General features: G+C 41.7%; 1 protein-coding gene across 1 annotated transcript; it reads right to left on the bottom strand.

Annotated features, from left to right (window-relative positions):
- Window positions 1–2172: 2172 nt before the first annotated feature.
- On the bottom strand, window positions 2173–18987 carry LOC131213747 (doublesex- and mab-3-related transcription factor A2). The gene is made up of 8 exons (XM_058207863.1): window positions 18841–18987; window positions 18025–18126; window positions 17711–17954; window positions 17557–17628; window positions 12561–12581; window positions 2853–3249; window positions 2648–2767; window positions 2173–2449 (listed from the first exon to the last, which is right to left on the bottom strand). The coding sequence occupies exons 1-8, from the start codon at window positions 18985–18987 to the stop codon at window positions 2173–2175; spliced, it is 1380 nt and encodes a 459-aa protein (XP_058063846.1).
- Between the last annotated feature and the right edge of the window lie 223 nt (window positions 18988–19210).

Below are 19210 nucleotides of genomic sequence, written 5' to 3' on the forward strand. Positions count from 1 at the left end.
CGGCGCACACCGCCTTCCTCTGCACCTCTGCACTGGCTAAGATGGGGGTTCCGGTGCTTCCCCACCCTCCCTATAGCCCAGACCTGTCCCCCCCGGACTTTTTCTTGTTCCCGCTCGTGAAAAGGAAGCTGAAGGGAAGGCGTTTCGACTCCATCGAGGCGATCCAAAAAGCTATGACAGCCGAATTGAACGCGATTCCGGCGGATGAGTTTAAAAAATGTTTCCTGCAGTGGAAGGACCGCTACCAGCGGTGTATTGACGCTCAAGGGTCCTATTTTGAAGAATATTAGTTGTGTAAGCCAAAAGGTTTAATAAAACTGCTTAAAAAATATAAGGCTCATTACTTTTCAATAGGACCCTGTATACAATACAATGCGACTATATCCTGTATCTAACACGACCTTGTTAAAATGTCTAAAACAATGTTTTGCGGCGAAGTTTCGATGCTTTTCGAATACATGCAACATGCTATATTTTTGGGATACGTTAATAATTGCAAAACTTCACTTGCTGAAACAATTTCATGCTTAGTCCAATTTAAAAAAATAGGAATCAAATACCCTCAAGTTTTGTAACTGTACATCACATCACATTTGCATTTTATTAACAAGAGAAGATTTTATTATTTTATAGAGGCCCAAAAAGGTCCTGCTGTCGCCATGACTTCAATGTACAATTTATTTTGAAATGGCAATTTAAGACTTCGATTGTGGTGTGGTTAATGCAAACATTCTCTTTTTGACGGTGCTTTGTAAACCAACTTGTACAATCTTCATTTATTTTTCTTTCTTTTATCGCCAACTGAAATGCAATTTTTCAGTGTTTTTATTTATTTTTTAAGGCGATGTTAATCAGTTAACCAGTAGTGGAAGAAGTCATCAAACAACATTCAATAGAGGATTTGCTTGATTGATCTACTTGATTTGCATGCGACTGTGTTTCATTGCATAGAATTAACACATCACGACTCCTAAGATCCAACGGCAGCCTGGGGGTTTCTTTCGGAAACAGAGACGCGGGTTCAGCTTTTCTTTGCGTCATTTATTGGAATCATCGTCTTCAGTAATTTATACATTTTAATTAGTTACCATATTTTATGTGCATGGCCTACAACTCTCTGAGTGTTGCTGCGTACCAGAGCAAGTTATTTATTAGAAGAGTAATCGATATAGATAATGTGCAATGCGCCGGTTTCGGTGTTTGCTGGGTGCATAACTAATTCGCCCTTCTACCCTTTCTCCAACTAATGGCGATTCGGGGCTTCTTCACTAATCATAATGAATTAATTTTCTTTTTGGATTCTTTACTACAGGGATTCGCAGCGATTTGCTCCTCGCTGAACGATAGAAGGAAGTCGTAGGAAAGCAGTATAAAAACGAATGCTGAGTGTTCAGAATCTTTTTATACCGAGGCAGACAAATTTGTTAGGGAAACTTTGCTTTTCAATTAGGGAATGTAGCTTCACCGTCCTCATTGCTGTCGGATACGAGTAACTGAACGCGTTAGAAATTAAAAACACGTAACTTAACGAGCTAGAGGAACAAACGCAGCCAAATACGGAATGTTAATTGTCGAGGATATTAATAATAATTAAAAGAAATCTAAATGATCGCGTATTGTTTCCTATAGCGATTGAGAAATCTAATCTCGGGTGGATGATATAGAACCGGATCTCCTACTCTTTTCTTTCCTGTTATTCCTCTTAATTTCTATTTTTGCGACGGCCTGTACGTGTACAATTCTCTTCCTCTCACGTTTTCCCCCTCTCACTCCAAGCCCTCTGCATTTCTCTCAGGCTCACGCATACATGTGTGCACAGGTGCTACACACTATAATACGGATGAAGGACATTTCCAAGAAAAACCATCACTTTGTTTCAACAATTTCAACCACCATTCAACACGGAGTTGGAGACAATGAACTTGTGATAAGAATGAGGGTGTAGCAAAGCACATGGTTTTTGGCTAGTTCGCGGAAGCAGCATTGTATGGTATGTGCTCGTATTACAATAGCCTAATGCTCCAGTGAGGGCTCCACAACTACCAGGATCAGCAAAATCTCACTCTACTGTGGTTTCGCAAATGATTTGAAATAGAGATTGGAGTTTCATCATATACTATGTACACCATCGTCACACCGCATTCAGCCGCCATTATGGTCAGAGGACTCCACCTAGTCGGAGTTATCCAGGGGTCCAACTTCTGTTGATACAGTCGTCGGTTCTGGTTGTTGCTGCTGCTGTTGTGCGTGTTCCGGGTCCTGCAGTATGGTGGGAAGATAACCTGTACCAGAGTACGGTGCCGATAGAAACCGCTTAGTGTGCTGCTGCGCCTGTTGCTGTTGCTGCAGGAAAGAGTACCGTATCGTCGGACTAGTGAAAGGTGTTCCAGAAGGCATCAGTGGCGAGAATGCTGACTTCACTGCAAAAGACGGTGAAGGTGTTGGAACACTTTTCACACGATAGAGTATCGGAACGGAGTCGGTTAAGCGAGCTGTAGCAGTGAGTTGGAATCATTCTCGATTGAGATCAGAGGGAAGAGGTTTGTCCCTTATCGCTGGAGTCAGTATGGTTTTTTTTTAAGAAACGGGATGTGCCGTATTTATAGCCAATATGTAGTTAAGAAGATCAAATAGAACGATGAGTTACCTGATTGGCGTGTGCAGTGTATCGTCCCGGCATAGCATCGCCTCCATGGCTTGCAGCACGTCACCCCGAAAACGTTGCAGCAGCAACTCTACCTCGTTCCGCCGTCGGTTAGGGAACACTCTGAAATAAGGACGGTCAGATGGTGGACGCCAGGTATGAGGGGCTATCTGCTCAGCTTAGTTCAGAGCTCATAAACTACGCTTACCGCAATAGCACGTCCACCGGCGAGCGTTGCGCGGACGTACTGCTGACACCGAGGCTTGTCTGATACGGTGAGCAGGGCGACGATCGCTGACTGTAAGGCAGAAAACCGGCCGCAGGGCTGTGACTGTGCCCATTCGACATCGTCACCAGGGAGGGTGGTTTCGTGTATACGCGCTCTTTCTTGAGGCTCAGATTTTCTGGGGCGACCGAATCGTCGGGCGTGGAGTCTACGTCCAGGTCGGACTCTGGGGAACTCGGAGGGCCGTTGGTGCGGTTCAGCGACTGGCGATCACCGGACAAACCGTCAAACAACGACAGTCGGTGACGAGGACTGCTTGGCGACGATTCCGACTCCGTGTCGTGATCCGTTTCCGTTGATACACGCTGCCGTTTGGGACCTGTCGAATATTACGTCGCCAACAAAAGCAAATAATGGTAAACACTAAAGTGAGTGCCCTCTTGTATCGGTAGTATACAGTGACTAAGTGTCTGCTGGATGCACCCACTCTACCCATTACAGACCCACTCTCAAAGGTGTTGTGCAACATGCTGGATTTGATTGTTGCGCAATGTTCGGAAGACAGATTCCTCCTCTTTCTTCTCCTAAAATACAACAGGCTTCATAACTATCAAGTGTGATCAGAGATAATGACATAAAAATGCTTCGCAACAATTGCGCGTCCCAAAATGCAAAAGTTGGCTTTCGAAATCATTTCTGACATACATGTGCATGCATTTCAGCCAAGAAAGTAAAACAACTAACAATTACGTTTTTATAGGTTGTTATAGAACTACTGTCAATTGTGGACGGTAAAGCAAATAAAAGTATTCCCGCAATAAAACTGAAACGGCGTTCCTGTTCATCATCCTCATCCACGCACCTGTAGTCCTTGGCCAAAAAACAACGAAACTCCGTTCGTTCGTTCGTTCAACTGGTCGTTCAAAAATGATTTGCTTCTTTTTTTCTTTCAACTGTTTAGCTTTCGGTTTCGAATCACTGACGATCGCAACCGTAAACCTATCGGTCGCAGATCTCGAAACCTGTAGACGAAGAAAAATAAACAAAAAACTGTCTTTTTGATGTTTAAACAAATATTAACATTATTCACTGAAGCCTATCTCAAGGGCTCAAAATTAAGTTTTTCTACGAAACAATGAAGTGTAGTATCAATATTTAACGGAGTAGGCTATTTGTGTGTTAAAATCGGATGTTCCTCACGGGTGGAGTAACCACACCTGCTCCGCCAACAGGGTCGGTCAACATAGCAACTGTCGGTTTGTTGCAGATAGCGCGTTAGGAATAGCCCATTTGAACGATCTCCGGTAACCGTTAGGTCTTTAGGTGATAGCTGCAACAGTAAACACTCGAGCGAAGGAATGTAAGTGGACGTTTCCTGAAGCTGTGGCTTCAAGTGCCCAAATGACAGCGAATGGAAAAGAAAACATAATTCATGCGCTGCCACTGGTTGCTGTCGTCTTTACCGAAAAGATTGATATCTCCCTCTCCATCTTTGTCTCGTTTTCCATTCTTTTCCTTTCTTCCTTTATCGATCTCCCTTTTCTCTCTTTTACTCACAGCTATCGTTGCACAGGATTTGATGACATTCTATAGATGTAGACTTTCTTTAGTAGACAGCTGTACTTTACTATCCTCTAAAGTATGTTATCTGTATTTTGAAGTAACCTTACTCATATACTTTATTGAATTTTTAGCTATAATCAATCCATTACTTATTTATAAATCTAAGTATAAATCCGCTTATCAAACTAGTTCTGTCTTACGCAGTCTTTGTTTGATCCAATTGTGCTCGAAGCCATTTTCAAAATTATAAATAATAGAGAGGAATTATCATTTCATGATATCCCGTGGTATAAAACTTATTTTGTTTATCAGTAGATGCATACAAAAACAACACCAGCAGAATATTATTTTCTCACAACCGTAGTTCAAAACTGAACCACAGATTCTTTCGGTACGAAAAGCTGGACGATGCTCTCAGCTCCCATAAATGTTCAATTACTCGAATAAAAAACTAATGTTAGTATCATAAAAATCATAGTATGTATTATAAATATGGCGTGTTCCATTAAGACTTAGAGATTGAAATGTCTAATAACTACGCCATTTTTTCGTTGATTTAGATAAATCAGTCAAATTCTAAAACGTTAATGTATGCCATTTTAATCATGGATCAATCTACGGTAAAACAATGGACTGAAATTGTAGCACTGTACATTGAAAATAATCATTCTATTTGGACCACTGTGAAAACTGTACGTGCTTATTGTTGCGCAATTTCTTCCTGTGCCGCTACACGATGCGCGAAGAAACGTTCTGGCATTTCAGATGCCAAATGCCAAACTGTTTGCGCTTGTGTCAAAACGTTTATGTGTCGGCCGAGGCATAAACCCGACGGTAAACACGAGCGTTAACACTTTTTACAAACGCTTTGTTTACAAACAGAGGATAATGTAAGTTCTTATTTGCTGGTATAGCAACACAATATAAAAAACGGAAAAAAATCAGAAATCAATTTATTCTTCTATTTATGTTTTCTCGGACCAAAAACACGAATCTAAACACGTTGGACATTTCGTTTTTTTATTATTGCTGCCACATGATGCGTAAAGGATCGGACGTTTTTACGGTACGAATTGCGTTTGGTCTGGCACCGCAGTTCCAACTTCATTCTGTGAGGCTATTTGAAGAGAAAAGTGTATGCCAGCTGAAGATGAAGACTATTGAAGAACTGAAGGCTAGCATCACAGAGGAAATTGCTGCTATTACGTTGTCTATTACCGATATGTTGCCAAATGAAAAATGCCAAAAAGGCCTGCATTTTGTGTGTCTAATGGAGGCGGTCATTTGATCGATACTGCATTTTGAGTGAATTGTAAATAAACGGCATTTTATACCATAACAAAAATTTGTTCATTTATCAAAATCGACTACAAAATGGCGGAGTTATTTAACCATTCAATCTGTAAGTCTTAATGGAACACATCGTAGATGTACTCTGCTGGCCAATAAAATGGGTAAAAGTATCTAAGCTGCATTATTTGATCATTTTTTCAAAACCAATTGCATTCACAGATATTACAATGATAGCACAAGATAAAAGTACTAAAAATAAGATAAAGATTATCTAAAAGAGGTGAAAAATTCTAGGGATTCGATTATTATCATAGAAAGCAGCTAAAAGTACCTGACCAATAAAATAGGTTAATCTGTGAATAAGGCAAATTTTAATTAATTTACACGGTTTACACTTTGGCTAACATCAAAAGTTAGTATTATTTCAAAATTAGTCGGTATCCCATGTATCCGCCGTTGTTTTGGAGCACTTCATGCATTTTCCTTGGCAGCGAATCGACGAAATCCTGACAAGATTTTGCTAGAATGGAATGCCATTCCTGCTGCACTTTTTCCCGCAATTCATCTTTGTTTGAAAAATATTGTCCAGCTAACTTTTGCTTCAAGGCATTCCACAAGTTTTCAACATGGTTTAAGTTAGGAGACTGACTTGGCCAAGGCAAAACTGACACATTATTGCCATCAAACCACGATTTCATAAGCTTCAACGTATGCTTGGGATCGTTTTCTTGTTGAAATACCCATCTCAGTGACATATTTTCTTCTGCGTAAGGCAACATAACGTCTTCCATGAAAATATTATGCCAATTTTTCGTAACCTTCAGTACCTTCCCAAAAACGATATTGAGCAGCAAACTGTTACCTCGTCTGTAATTTTTTTAAATCAATAGTGGCACTTTTCTTTCAATTAACTCTGGTAGATTCGCTTCTTGCATTCGCCTATGGACAGGTTTTGGGCAAATAATGTTATTTATGATTGAGCAAATCGTTTTGGACGAACCAAACGAATCCGCTTTGGCCGAAAGTTGTATGCGATAATCTGTCATTGGTTTGGTTTTTCTTGGTTTACTTCGCGTTTCCTTGTTTTTCTTTTCACAACAAAGCATTTCTCTTAAAATTTACTGATCTTCCTAGTACTTTGGTGATACTTTCGCTGCGCATATTCTTCACAAGCTTTCTTTGCTCAGGGTTGCAATGAGTGCTTCTGCCCATTCTGGATGTTCCACCAGGCAGCAAGATCAAATAAAGTAATTCCTTTAAAAAAGTCCGGTGAAAGGGCAGCGTATACAACGAATTATCTATTTTATTGACCAGGCCATATAATACTGCTGTCCGAATTAGCGGTAACACACCTATCACTTTTGACATAAATATCACCAACATAGCAAAACAATGACGCAAACTAGTGTATCTAAGTGCAATATCAGTTTGGTGATCATTCGTTTAGTAGCGGCTTGAGTACAGTTCACATTGTACCAGCTTTACACATTTACCTATTTTATTGGTCAGCAGTGTATGTGCACCATGCACCATACAAAGAACGAGAGTGTGTGAAGCTCATTAATCTCTTCGCTACAACAAAAGGATTGAGTCAATAAGACGGCGTAACTTTTCTCCTTTTCATTATTATACCGCAGTGGGCCATCCGAGGACCATCTACTTCAAGTCCAGTCAGATCCTGGTATATGCTAACATAGACATTATAGGTCAAAAAGCTTTCCGTTGTAGCTTAGGCTTACACAGGGATTGAGCTGCAGCTGCGTACCGGTTCGGTCTACAAAAAAAACTAGACCAAGATCAATTTCATGGTGACACAATCACTAAACCTGCCAACAACCACATAATGCATACATGTGAGTAACCTTAAGTTCCGAAGTAACGGAACGGATAGGTAACCGAAAGTTTGACGTCGTCTCGATTTTAACCTATCGAAGGTCAAAGGTTCGAACTAACACCGACACAACAGTGGCGATCTGCAAAACCGTGCGACTTTCATGAGCATGTCGAAACTTTTCCAATAATTGAAGTGTGGCATTTTTAAATGGCATAATTTAAATAAATCAATTATACCACCCCGTAACAAATCATCGTATTGCATTGCAACCGTCATGACAAAAGACGTTACACATGGTCTGTTTGAATATTGATCTCCAATAGACGTGGCTAAACCGACAGAGGGATGCCGTACGTTAAACCGATAGCCAACAGCGCAGTACCATCATCGGCTAATTTATTGAATCACCTATCTATCGCTTCGCGAACGAGGGAAACGGTCGTACTCACTGTGTAATTAACTGGTGGTTGTAGCTATACATTTATTTGACATACTGTTCGACGGGTACATGGCATTGACATATAACCCAAACCGGATCAGAGGCCGGCAGCACCACACCCTCCTCTTCAGAAGCCACAGTCCCCTTTGAGAGCGCAGTCTAAAGTGAAAAATACAAAGCATATTGCACGAATCATTTTAATTTAGTCGGTTGTTTCGGCTCTGCGTTTTCGCGTTGCGACGACACAAGGGTTGAAGGGCTGAAAGAACACCGCAACATGTGGAAAGAGGGTTCCCGTCCCGCCTGGCTAGCCCTCGGAGGTGTGCCGACGATAATTACTTTCCATCAAATCATCGCCATAAAATTGCGCGCTCGCGCACGCTACATTAAGTCGCTAAGAGGGACAGAGAGTTTAGCAAGATGCCACAAACACCGGCCAAACACCCAGGCATCCGGACGAGCAGGAGGAAGGGGCACGCAATGCCACAGAGTGCAGAGAGGCAGACAGCGCTCCGCCAGAAAGGACACCCCTTTTCCTACAAAGTCTCCTTCATGCGGTCAATCAGACCACGAAGAGAGTGCGAAGAGGAAATATTTGCGTTTAACAATCGATCCTAGAGGGTCCAGGATGCAAGAATAGGATGCACCCCTCTTCCCTATTGCACGACCGAATTTAATTGGAAGTTATACGCACACACAGAGAGAAAATGGGGAAGGCTAGCTATGAAATAGTCCTTTACTGCGGCGGGGCCAGCGTCCACCTACCAACGGACATCGGTATTTCAATTTCGAGCACCGACCGAAACCGAGAAGGATAAAGCGGGGAATATTTTTACCACGTACAACCGGAGATGAAGTAGGGAGTTCCGAGCAGCATCTGCTTACGCAACATAAAGAGGGCTTACAGTTCAAATTGAAAACATATTTTCCATTGTGTGAGCACCCGTAAATCGAACAAACACAGCGCACACGAGAGGAAGCCAGAAGGGCAACAGAAGTCAGCAAAGCAAAAGCGGAAGAGCTCATCATCAGCATCATCATCCCGGGGTCGGAGTTGCTCTCGACATATCCTAATAAGATCGATGCTTTGTTGATTGAGTTTCGAGTGGAAATTAAAGTGTATCCCATTTACTGCACGCTCCGGGCTCGGCGGAGGAAAGAAAGGTGCTCCTAACCCCTTCAGAGGTGCACAGCAGCAGGGCTGTCTAAGAGGTAAAAGAAGTGGGGGGCGGTCGTTTGGACTTAAAAGCGAAACACGGAACAAAATCCTCTCCGTTCTCACAGAAACATTTATTTCGAATTTAGATAAACAGTCTTTTGACGGCGTAGTCTGATCTTGAGACCTTTCTGCCGACCAACTCGAGCAGCAATCTCGAGCAAAACGAAACGAAGAAAACGCAAGCAGTACTTGATATACCCACACATGCCTCATGCCCTCTCCCCATATCCTGGCTCCCAGGCATTTAGCCAAGCTCGGCATGTGTCCGACGGAGAAATATAATGCCTCTTGAACGGCTATTATGTGAAAACCAAAGGAACATAAACATGCACATTTAAGAAAAGTGTTGTTGAAATAGATACAGAGGACTACATATGGATTGAAAATAATAATGTCTCTGTCGTCCGTGTCCTTTTCTTTCTCTGTTTTTTTTCTTTTTTCCATCCCAGGGCGCCAGGATTTGTTGTACCAAATGCATATTTTCTGCTCGTTTCGAAACTAAAATTCTAAAACTCGACTTCAGTGATACTAGTATACAGCTATGGTTATAGTTCAGTCTTCAGTTCAGTATAGTCATAGTTCAGCTATGGTTATAGTCTTGGTTATAGATTCCCGCTATCGGTTCAAAAATAGAAAGCTTGACTAGTGGATTTCTGTAAGGATTGTTTGAAACGAACCAAGCCAAGTAGTGTAACTCCAACAGCCTTTGTCAGAGTGACTGATCTGCTGATTGGTTGATGGTAAAGGTAAACTGAGTATTATAAGATGATTACTACATACTAAGATAAATTTACACATGTACGAGGGCGGATTAAACATTTTCGCGACATTTGAATTTTCTCGGGCTATGTATATTCGATTTTCAATTCTTTGGTTGCGATAGGTTGCTACATATGTCAGTGACTTATGGTGAAAAAATCGGTCATTTTGAGTAATCAGACAATTTTTGGCAACTGTTTGACTGTACTCGAGTCTTGGCTCATCGACGATTTTTATCTCTTCCAAAAAAATGGATGGCAAAGAATCTTTGTCAAATTTTGTGTTAAAAAAGAAATTGAAAGCGCGGACGCATTCGAAATGTTCTCAGAGGGCCGAGAAGATGTGACCGACACAGAACCAAGTTTGGTTGTATGAGAACAGTTTAGCTTACAGTTTTCTTGGATTGCAAGTCGTGGTTCATCATGAATTATTGCCAAAGAATAGAACGGTCAAAAAAAATATTTCCTGCAAGTTATACGCAATTCGCCTGAAGCAATCCGTCACAAAAGCCCGGATTTGTGGGAATCCCAAAATTGGTTGTCGCGCCGCAGCTCACACATCTTCGTTTCTGCGCGAATTTTTGACGAAAACAACACTCTAATGATGCCAAAGCCACCGTATTTTGCAGATCTGGCTCCCTGTAACTATTTTCTGTCTCTTCCCTATTTCCAAAATTCAAAAAAATGCTTTGTAGTAAATTACTTTTGCAGTACACAAAAATCGACGATGAGCCAAAACACGTCCAAGCAAAACAGTTGTCAAAAATTGACTGATCACTCAAAATGGCCGAGAATCGAATATACGTAGCCCGAGAAAATTCAAATGTCGCGAAAATTTTTGATCCGCCCTCGCACATCATATGACGATAGGGATTATTTATATAATAATTCGATGCACGAATCAAAACGCTGAAAAGGTACCATATTCACATGGTATATTCCCTCTAGGCCGGATAAATACGGCATCAAAGTATAATGGGTTTGTAGCGCGAAAACTTCGCATCATTCATCGGGAATAAAATATATGGGTAAACTGAGAACGTTTGTGAAAAGATACAGGTAGCGAAAGTTACACAAGAAGCAGCAGCACATTTCAATGGAAGCGACCTCAATATTACAATGAAAAATTGTTTCACTTCTATTCACTTCAATGTTTTCTAAATCGCCCTAAGCACTTATTATTTTTGAAATTTACTAATAGTGCTACTTTGAGGACCCAACAAACCATATACACTCTGTCATCTTTCTATAGCCGCACCCACGTTTTTCACGTATCTTCCAAACCGTCTTTTCGATTCAACTTCTGGTTTTGGAACTTTTTTAAGTAGGCAAAATTATGGATTAACTTTGATTGATGTTTTATGATTTCTAGCTTTTTTCGACCAAATACGATATAGTTTCTGTCAATGTTTCTGTTATAGCACTGTCAAGTTTCTATAACCGTACCTAATGGGTGGATTTTTTTCAAGTGACTATATTTATTGTAAAGTTTAACAGTTAGTTGGCTTTCCTGATCGCTGAATAACTTGGAAAATTTGGTTTAACATACTGTCAACCAGGTTTTTGAAATTTTTTGGGTCCATATGTTCCCAAGCTTCCAAAATGGATGCCTTACGCTCATTAATAGAGCTGTATTGCTTCCTATCCGCATAAATTTGTGTAACCAATATTTCCCAGATATTTTCAACTGGCTTTTGATCCGGACTTCGCGCTGGCCACCCAAGCAAATCGATTTTATGGGTAGCAAACCATGTTCTAGTTATCGAACTGGTGGGAAGTTATCGAACATTATCTTGTTGAAAACCCATGTTTTTCGGTGGTTGGCAGCTGTAAACGGGATCAGGCAGTCTTCTCAAATCTGGATATAATCGGTAAAGTCCATTTTACAAGATGTAAATGCCAGATTGAGCTTGCCCACAGAGCAAAACCCAAGCCACACCATCAGAGATTCTCCTCCAAAGTTATGCGTGGAGAAGTACTCCAGATCTTTGCGTAAACCTCGCCAGTAGCCTGTTAAACCGTTGAGCCCATCCAAATTACACTTTTTTTTCATCAGAAAAGATCACCTACAATAAAAAAAAAACAGAAAACGGAATTGGTTCTTTTGATACACAATATGCTCTTCAAAATGCAGATGAAAACCCAAATATACCATGTCCCACCGACGTGCTATGTTCAGTTTTGCAAATTCTACACGTTTTTGTTGGTGTAGTAGGCTTAGATTTGGTGCTTTGGTCATTTTTGCTCAAGTCATATTCGGGCTCTTTTACAAAACATTGCGAATAGCTTCCCTGTTCACTGGCAGATCCAGTGTAGATTTGATTTTTGATAGCGATAGTGTCGAATTTGAGGCCAATTTAACAATGTTCCGCTTGGTTCTCATCGACATCTTAGATTTTTTCGAAGTACGTTGAGCAGTTGCACACTGTTTAGTATCCTTTGAGTAATTACGGATCACTTTATCGGATCCTTTTATTCTTCGAGCCATTTCTCGAATAGCAACACCCTCCAACCTATATGCCTCTAACAATCCTTTTTATTTTTCACTTAAAACACTTCCTTTTGGCATATTTAAGTAATTCACTTGCAAAACTGGTTATGAAAACTGCTCTCGGAAGCAAACCTCAAAGTGCGGCTGTAGAAACTTGTCAGTGCCCGTATCATATTTGGTCGTAAAAAAGCTAGAAATCTTACAACTTCAGTCCAACTAATTGGTTTTATTCCTAATTTTGCCTACTTCAAAAAGTCCCAGAACAAGAAGTTGAGTCGAAAAGACGGTTTGGAAGATACGTTAAAAAAGTGGGTGCGGCTATAGAGCCAACAATACCGCCCGTAAAAATACAACGTTACAGTATGCAACAGAGATTAACATTATCGGAGATTAACATTATCTCTGTTGCAGGCTAGACCCTTGATTGCCGATTGAAATGAAGATTCACTTATCACAAACGAGGACCAAAAAGAAGTATTCTTTAGACTTAGCTTTTATGTCCCAAAAGAAAAAAACCACAATTTTACTATCTACACTACATTACGACACTGCTGTAAACAATTATGTAAAGGATACTACGCGGCACTTGTTCGAGTTTCCGTTTCGAGAGCTTTCGACTGGATGAACTTTATCGGAATAGTTTTCTGGATTATATAATAGTTGGCGCGCTTTATATGCCGAAAATACTATACCTCGAAAAACAATGGTGGTATGTTTTGTATTTACAATTTTGCCTTGTTATTAGTCTCGGACTAATATAAATGCGAGCAAAAAGTTAGCCTCAGGCCATACGCAAAGAGCAAAAAAAAAAGCAAAAAGTTAGCCATACGAAACAAAAAATTCGAAGGTTACGACCATTTTCAAAATGCCAAATTGAAGTGACCGGTAAACGACCAAATAAAATTTAGATCAGAGTTCATTATGACCATTATCATTGGGATAATGATTCTAGTTCTGCTGCCACAGCTTCGAATACCAAACAATATGACGCTTTTATTTGTGTAGATTAAAATGTCGAAGTTTACGGTTGTAAAATGCACATCAATAGCGTGCGACATCGACAGAGCAGCAACGGTTATCGCTGCTGCTTGGCCGTCTTTTGTTACTTGCTAAGTTTTTTATTACTTTGTTCATGACTGTTCCTGCGTTTTGGAAATGCAACACCGGTATTGATTCCAGCGACTGTGAAACCCAAAATTGACCGAGGTTGAGACGAACACAATACACCACCACTAGCACCCTTCCCGGGCCGGGTTCCTTCCTGGCATCGATCTGCTACCGTCAACCCTCCGTTTGGCCTTTTGATCCTGGCTTGCAAAACACAAAAAACTCACCACACAGTGGCTCGAAAAGATATGAAACTAAACCCACGAAGGTAAAACACTGCCAGCAAATATTGTAGTTCCACGAAGTGTAATATAATGCTCATATGCCGCGAATCACAGAAATGATACTATATTTGAGATTCAATTACGCTCGAAGTTGATTTCCTAATCGATTCCTCTCGTCAGCGCAATATTGGGCCTTGTTCCCTTGTGCTTCATCTTTCATTGTGTGGCGTATCGAATTTCCATTGGAATTTGAAAGCATTGGAATTTCGTTTAGTTTGGTGGAATCTCGAGTGTGATCTCGAGTTAAGCACCACAGGACTCAAATGTCACGGTATGATGGAACCGTTCGATTTAAGTTGCACAAATTTAATTTGATACGCACTTATCATGTAGTACCCGGCCTGACAATCTAGACAATTGTATGGTTATCGAATTTCTGCACAGCACACAGCAATGAAGCATACACCCGCACGAAAAGTTAAATAAGACGCGATTGCATTTAGATGGTTGAATGCTATCGCGGTGTTTTAATTTGCTACCCCAGGTTACTAGCTACCCAAGGACTACACCTAGTCCGATCTTCAGCAATCCATCAATTGCTACGACAATTTTATGTTTTTTACTTCAGCCTATTGCGAATCAAACTGTTAAACACCGAGATTAAAGAGAACGGACAACGTGTTCGCCAGCGAATGACGATGCCAGTGGTGGGCACCCTCGAATTGATAAGTTATTTCTTCTGATTTCTTGTTTTTCTTTTCATTACAGCTCCATATATAATATATAATATAGCATAACATACATCTCTGGCAATATCCAAGATATTTCTACGAATCCCACATGAATACCATAAGCGACGGAGTTACTCCCGTCGGAACCAGTTGTAAATAGATAATAATTACCAAAACAAGCACAACAACTATAATTAAAATAAAACATGCAAAACAACAACAACTCACCACCAGCAGTGGAGAAAGGGCCCCACTGCTTCCATGAAATAAATAGATACTGTATAGGTTTAATATAAAATAACAAATAACTTTAAGATTTTCTTTACAATAATTCGCCAATCTTTTGGTAGAATAGAATAATCAAACATTGTGCCTAAGCAATATTTGGCTCAAATATAAAACAAGCGGAAACCTGTACAATCCACTCTAGTGTTTTCCTCTCGGTTGTAACAACCGCCGAGTGGATCTCGTCTGTCCGAGACACACCTTCCAGAACTTCATTTAGCCTGCTGTCTTCTAGTGTTTTCCTTCTCACTCTTCTTCAACTACGTTCACCTTTACCATCGAGAACCAAACTCGCGATGGTTAACAATATTAACATTGCATAAAAGAATTACGATGTGTAAAATGACAGCGCATCTAATTTTGCATCAGCTTATCGTTGGGCTATAGTTTTAATGGTTTTTAAATGTGTTGAAGATTGTGGCAAATTTTTGGCATCGCTATCGTCTTGAACTCGATATACCGTCCTACCACCGCATCCGCCAACTCAGTATTTCGGCAATTCTTGTACTGCTATCAATGCAGGCACTCGATTTCAAGCGTTCCCTTCGGAGTTTTTGGACGGCCGAAGAAAACTGTACAGACTGCTTCCTCGTCCGCCGTTCGATTAACTTGGCCGGAGCCTTTCGAGATGTATCAGGCGTTCAAATAGAAAACCGCCGTTTTCCCATAGCGGCGCTAGCAGCTGCAAATTAAACGATAAAAATATGCAAAACCCTGGCAACGACAGTTGAGGCATCTGTCTACAACTCCACAAAATCTCGTTTGTTTATTTTCACTCTGCTTTGTCTTATTCATGTGCGAAAATGGCGAAATTTGAGCCGAACAAGTGCCATTTGCGGGAAGTGTTGCTTTTTGCGTTTCATGCTAAAAAAATGCTGCTGAAGCGTATCGAATGATAGTAGAAGTTTATGGTGAAGCCTGCATTAGTGTAAGAACGTGTCGGGAGTGGTTTTGCAAGTTCAAAAATGGCGATTATGACGTGCAAGACAAGGAGCGTCCCAGACCGGTGAAAAAGTTCGAAGATGCCGAATTGAAAACTTTGCTGGAAGAAGATGCTTGTCGAACTCAACAGGAACTTGCAGACTTATCGGGTGTGACACGACAAACAATATCGCATCGGCTAAAAGCCCTGGGAATGATCCAGAAACTAGAATAATGGGTGCCGCACGAGTTGAAGCCGATGGACGTCAAATGGCGTCTTTTCATTTGCGAGCAACTCCTTGAACGGCAAAAAAGAAAAGGTTTTTTACATCTGTACATTACATCTGTATCGTACACAACTAATGCGGCTGAGTCGAGGGTTGAAGGAAAAACGGCCACAATATTCAAAAAGACACGACAAAGTTATCCTTCTTCACGACAACGCTCGACCACATGTTTCCACAGTCGTGAAAACGTATCTGGAAACATTGAAATGGCACATACTACCCCACCCGCCCTACTCTCCACACATCGCCCCGTCAGACTACTATTTATTCCGATCGATGACGCATGACCTGACCGAGCAGCGCTTCCGTTCTGTCGAGGACACCAAAAATTGGATCGATGCATGGATCGCGTCGAAAGATGAACAATTTTTCCGACGAGGAATTCAAAAGCTGCCCAAATTGTGGGAAAAAGTTGTGGCTAACAATGGCAATTACTTTGAAGAATGAGTTTGTAAGGAGTTTTTTACAATAAAGCCTCAAATCATGAGAAAAAACGGCGGTTTTCTATTTGTACGCCTGATATATGCTGCACGACATAAGGTCGTTGTTCAGTGTGTAAATTAATTGTCTCTTCCCACACACGGGACCATAAACCAATTTGAGCATCTTACTCTTGGACGCAGCGGAAGAATGTTTGGATGAGGCTCATGTCTCAGAGGTGCATGTGACTACTTAAGTTTTAGTGGTTCTGTATAACATCAGCTTCGACCATCTCAACACGATATGTCAGCAAAATATCTTCTTCAATCTATAGAAAAACATATTGGCTGCAGCCACCGCAATGCATTTGTATCCATGAAAGGTATGGTTGATTATTGCAAGAACAATAGTGTATAGATATGAAACCGGAGTTTGGTAACCAATGACTGTAACTGTCAATTTAGCCCTCATCATTATGCTTTATTGAAAACATTGCGAATTGTGGAATGCATCAATGCTAAGAGCAACGTATGAAAAAGGCTCTAAAAATTAAATCATTCTCAATAAATAGTTGTTGACGATAAGTTGTTTTTCGACGATCTTTTCCCAACTGATTATTTAGGGTAAAAAGTTCAGCACAGAATGGTTTATTCCTTACCAAAAGTGGTTGACCATCTAACTCTAACACATCGTAAATTCATAGACAGATCCGTCAGTATACACATGCACAAGCAGATTTCCGCGGTATTTCGCAACAGGCTTTTATCGCCAGTGGTGTGAGAATAACAATCAAATTAGTGGGGTTACAAAAAACCAGCATAAACAATCGAGGATGGGTGATTCTGCGACAAATAATTGCTTCAAGCCTGCATATTCAACAGCTTCAACACCATGTGATACTTGGCATGCTAGGTTCATTCTACAATTGATCGGTAGTATAAGTTGAAGCGCGAGCGAAGCCACTATTTAATGGAAAACTCAAAACAGCATGAAAAACATCCCTTGGTGGTTTGTGCCATCGATTAGGTTTCTCTAATCAATCCGTCAATGAATCGTCAGAATAATGAACGGCGGTCGTTCGCGGTGGTAGATGTGAGTAGCCAAAACTACTTACCTGGACTGTCGGGATCACTATGGTTGGGCGAATATGCCGTATGCAGGTGCTCCACCCGTAATCGATGGATGTCTGCTTCCGCTGCCGGGGCAAGATAGTACGAAACGGGTTTAGAATAGGAACGCCATTGCGCAGCAGCTCTTTTGTCGCGTACCTGCGTCTGCTGCTGGCATGTAGTTGTGATGCGTGGTGCTCTCTGCATCAGTAGGCGGTGATGGAATACCACCGTGAAACTGGACCGAGACGACCGACTTTCCAGCCCCCGTCACCGATACACCAGTGGCGGACGCTGTCGTGGTGGCAGTCGCCTGACCCACGCCCCCACTGCTGGCACCGTACAGTAACCCCAAGTCTCGAACTTCGTTTTCCTCTTGAGCCTGCTGCCGTCTTAGTGCAACCTGAACAGGTGAAGAAGGATATAATGTTAAACCAGGTGATCCACTCCCAGGTTGTACACTACGAACTTACCTGTGCAGCCATCACTCTCTGCCGCTCGGCGATCAGAGTGCACTTAGCGCACACACAGTCCCTCCAGCGGCAATAGCGCTTATGTCCTTTCAAAGCGCTCACCTGTTGGAGCCCCGAGAAAAGAAAATGGAAAACCGATCATCGTTAGGCTGCGTGCTTAACATCAACCAAAAATCGATCACTTTCGGTTCTCCTCGTGATGGGTTTGGGGGGGCAGGGTTACAAACAAAGCATAACATATGATGCCTTTTTTTGGCAGTTGTTCGTTGCATGTACCTCGCGACCAGTGCACCGGGGCTATTTGTGGGTTGATTGGTGGCCGTGCTAAAGCGTTGGCGTGCCGGTTCCCACCCCAGGCGAGCACGGGCGAACAAGGGCTTTCCGTTTTCGGGCGGCCGACAAGCTACTATTGGCATTTTAACATTGCCCTGCCTTGTACAGCAATCTTTAGATTAACCGTCAAATGGCGGCATTGAACGGTGACACCGGTTGTGTGAGATCAAGTTAATCCGTAAGTCTACTCTACTAGCTGCGCACGCTCCAAACACTTTATCGGTGGAAAAAGCGAATACCGTTGAACTTGAACGGTCACCAAACACTCTGGGGTCAAAGGACCTGACAGGAAACAATTTGTTTTTCACCCATTCCTCAGGGCTTCAACTTGCGTCTTATGCTGACAGCACCGTTCCATCTCTGGTACATCGCATGAGCCAAGCTGGAAATTCTTGGTATTCATTGTGATGTTGGCAGAATATGGAATAGGTGCGTAACTCCAGCATGTTCTTCACAACAGTATCGGTCCACTACTCCACTTACCACACCATGGTTGCGACATCGGGCACACTTGGGCGTACGCTGATAACGCTCCGAAGCGGCTCGTAAGAAAAAAGCCGGTGGCAACGCTCCAAGCACCGGGTGCTGTTGCATCAGATTCGACATATCAACGCCACTCGGTAAGCTCATGGAACTCGTGCTTTATTCTCCTATTAATCACTTCCTTTAATCTGGCGTCACGTGCAGCACACTTCTTCATGAAACAAATAGAGCAAAGGAACACCCTCAACTCCAGAACTGATTGACGGGTTTGGGTAGGAGTAGAAATAATTTAAGACAGCGGCCAATGTCTGCCAGCCTCTCGTTTAACTTGGATCACTGATCGCCCGTTCACGAAGGTACTATTACGCGA

This window comes from Anopheles bellator, chromosome X (genome assembly GCF_943735745.2).
Source record: "Anopheles bellator chromosome X, idAnoBellAS_SP24_06.2, whole genome shotgun sequence".
NCBI classification, from domain to species: Eukaryota; Metazoa; Arthropoda; class Insecta; order Diptera; family Culicidae; genus Anopheles; species Anopheles bellator.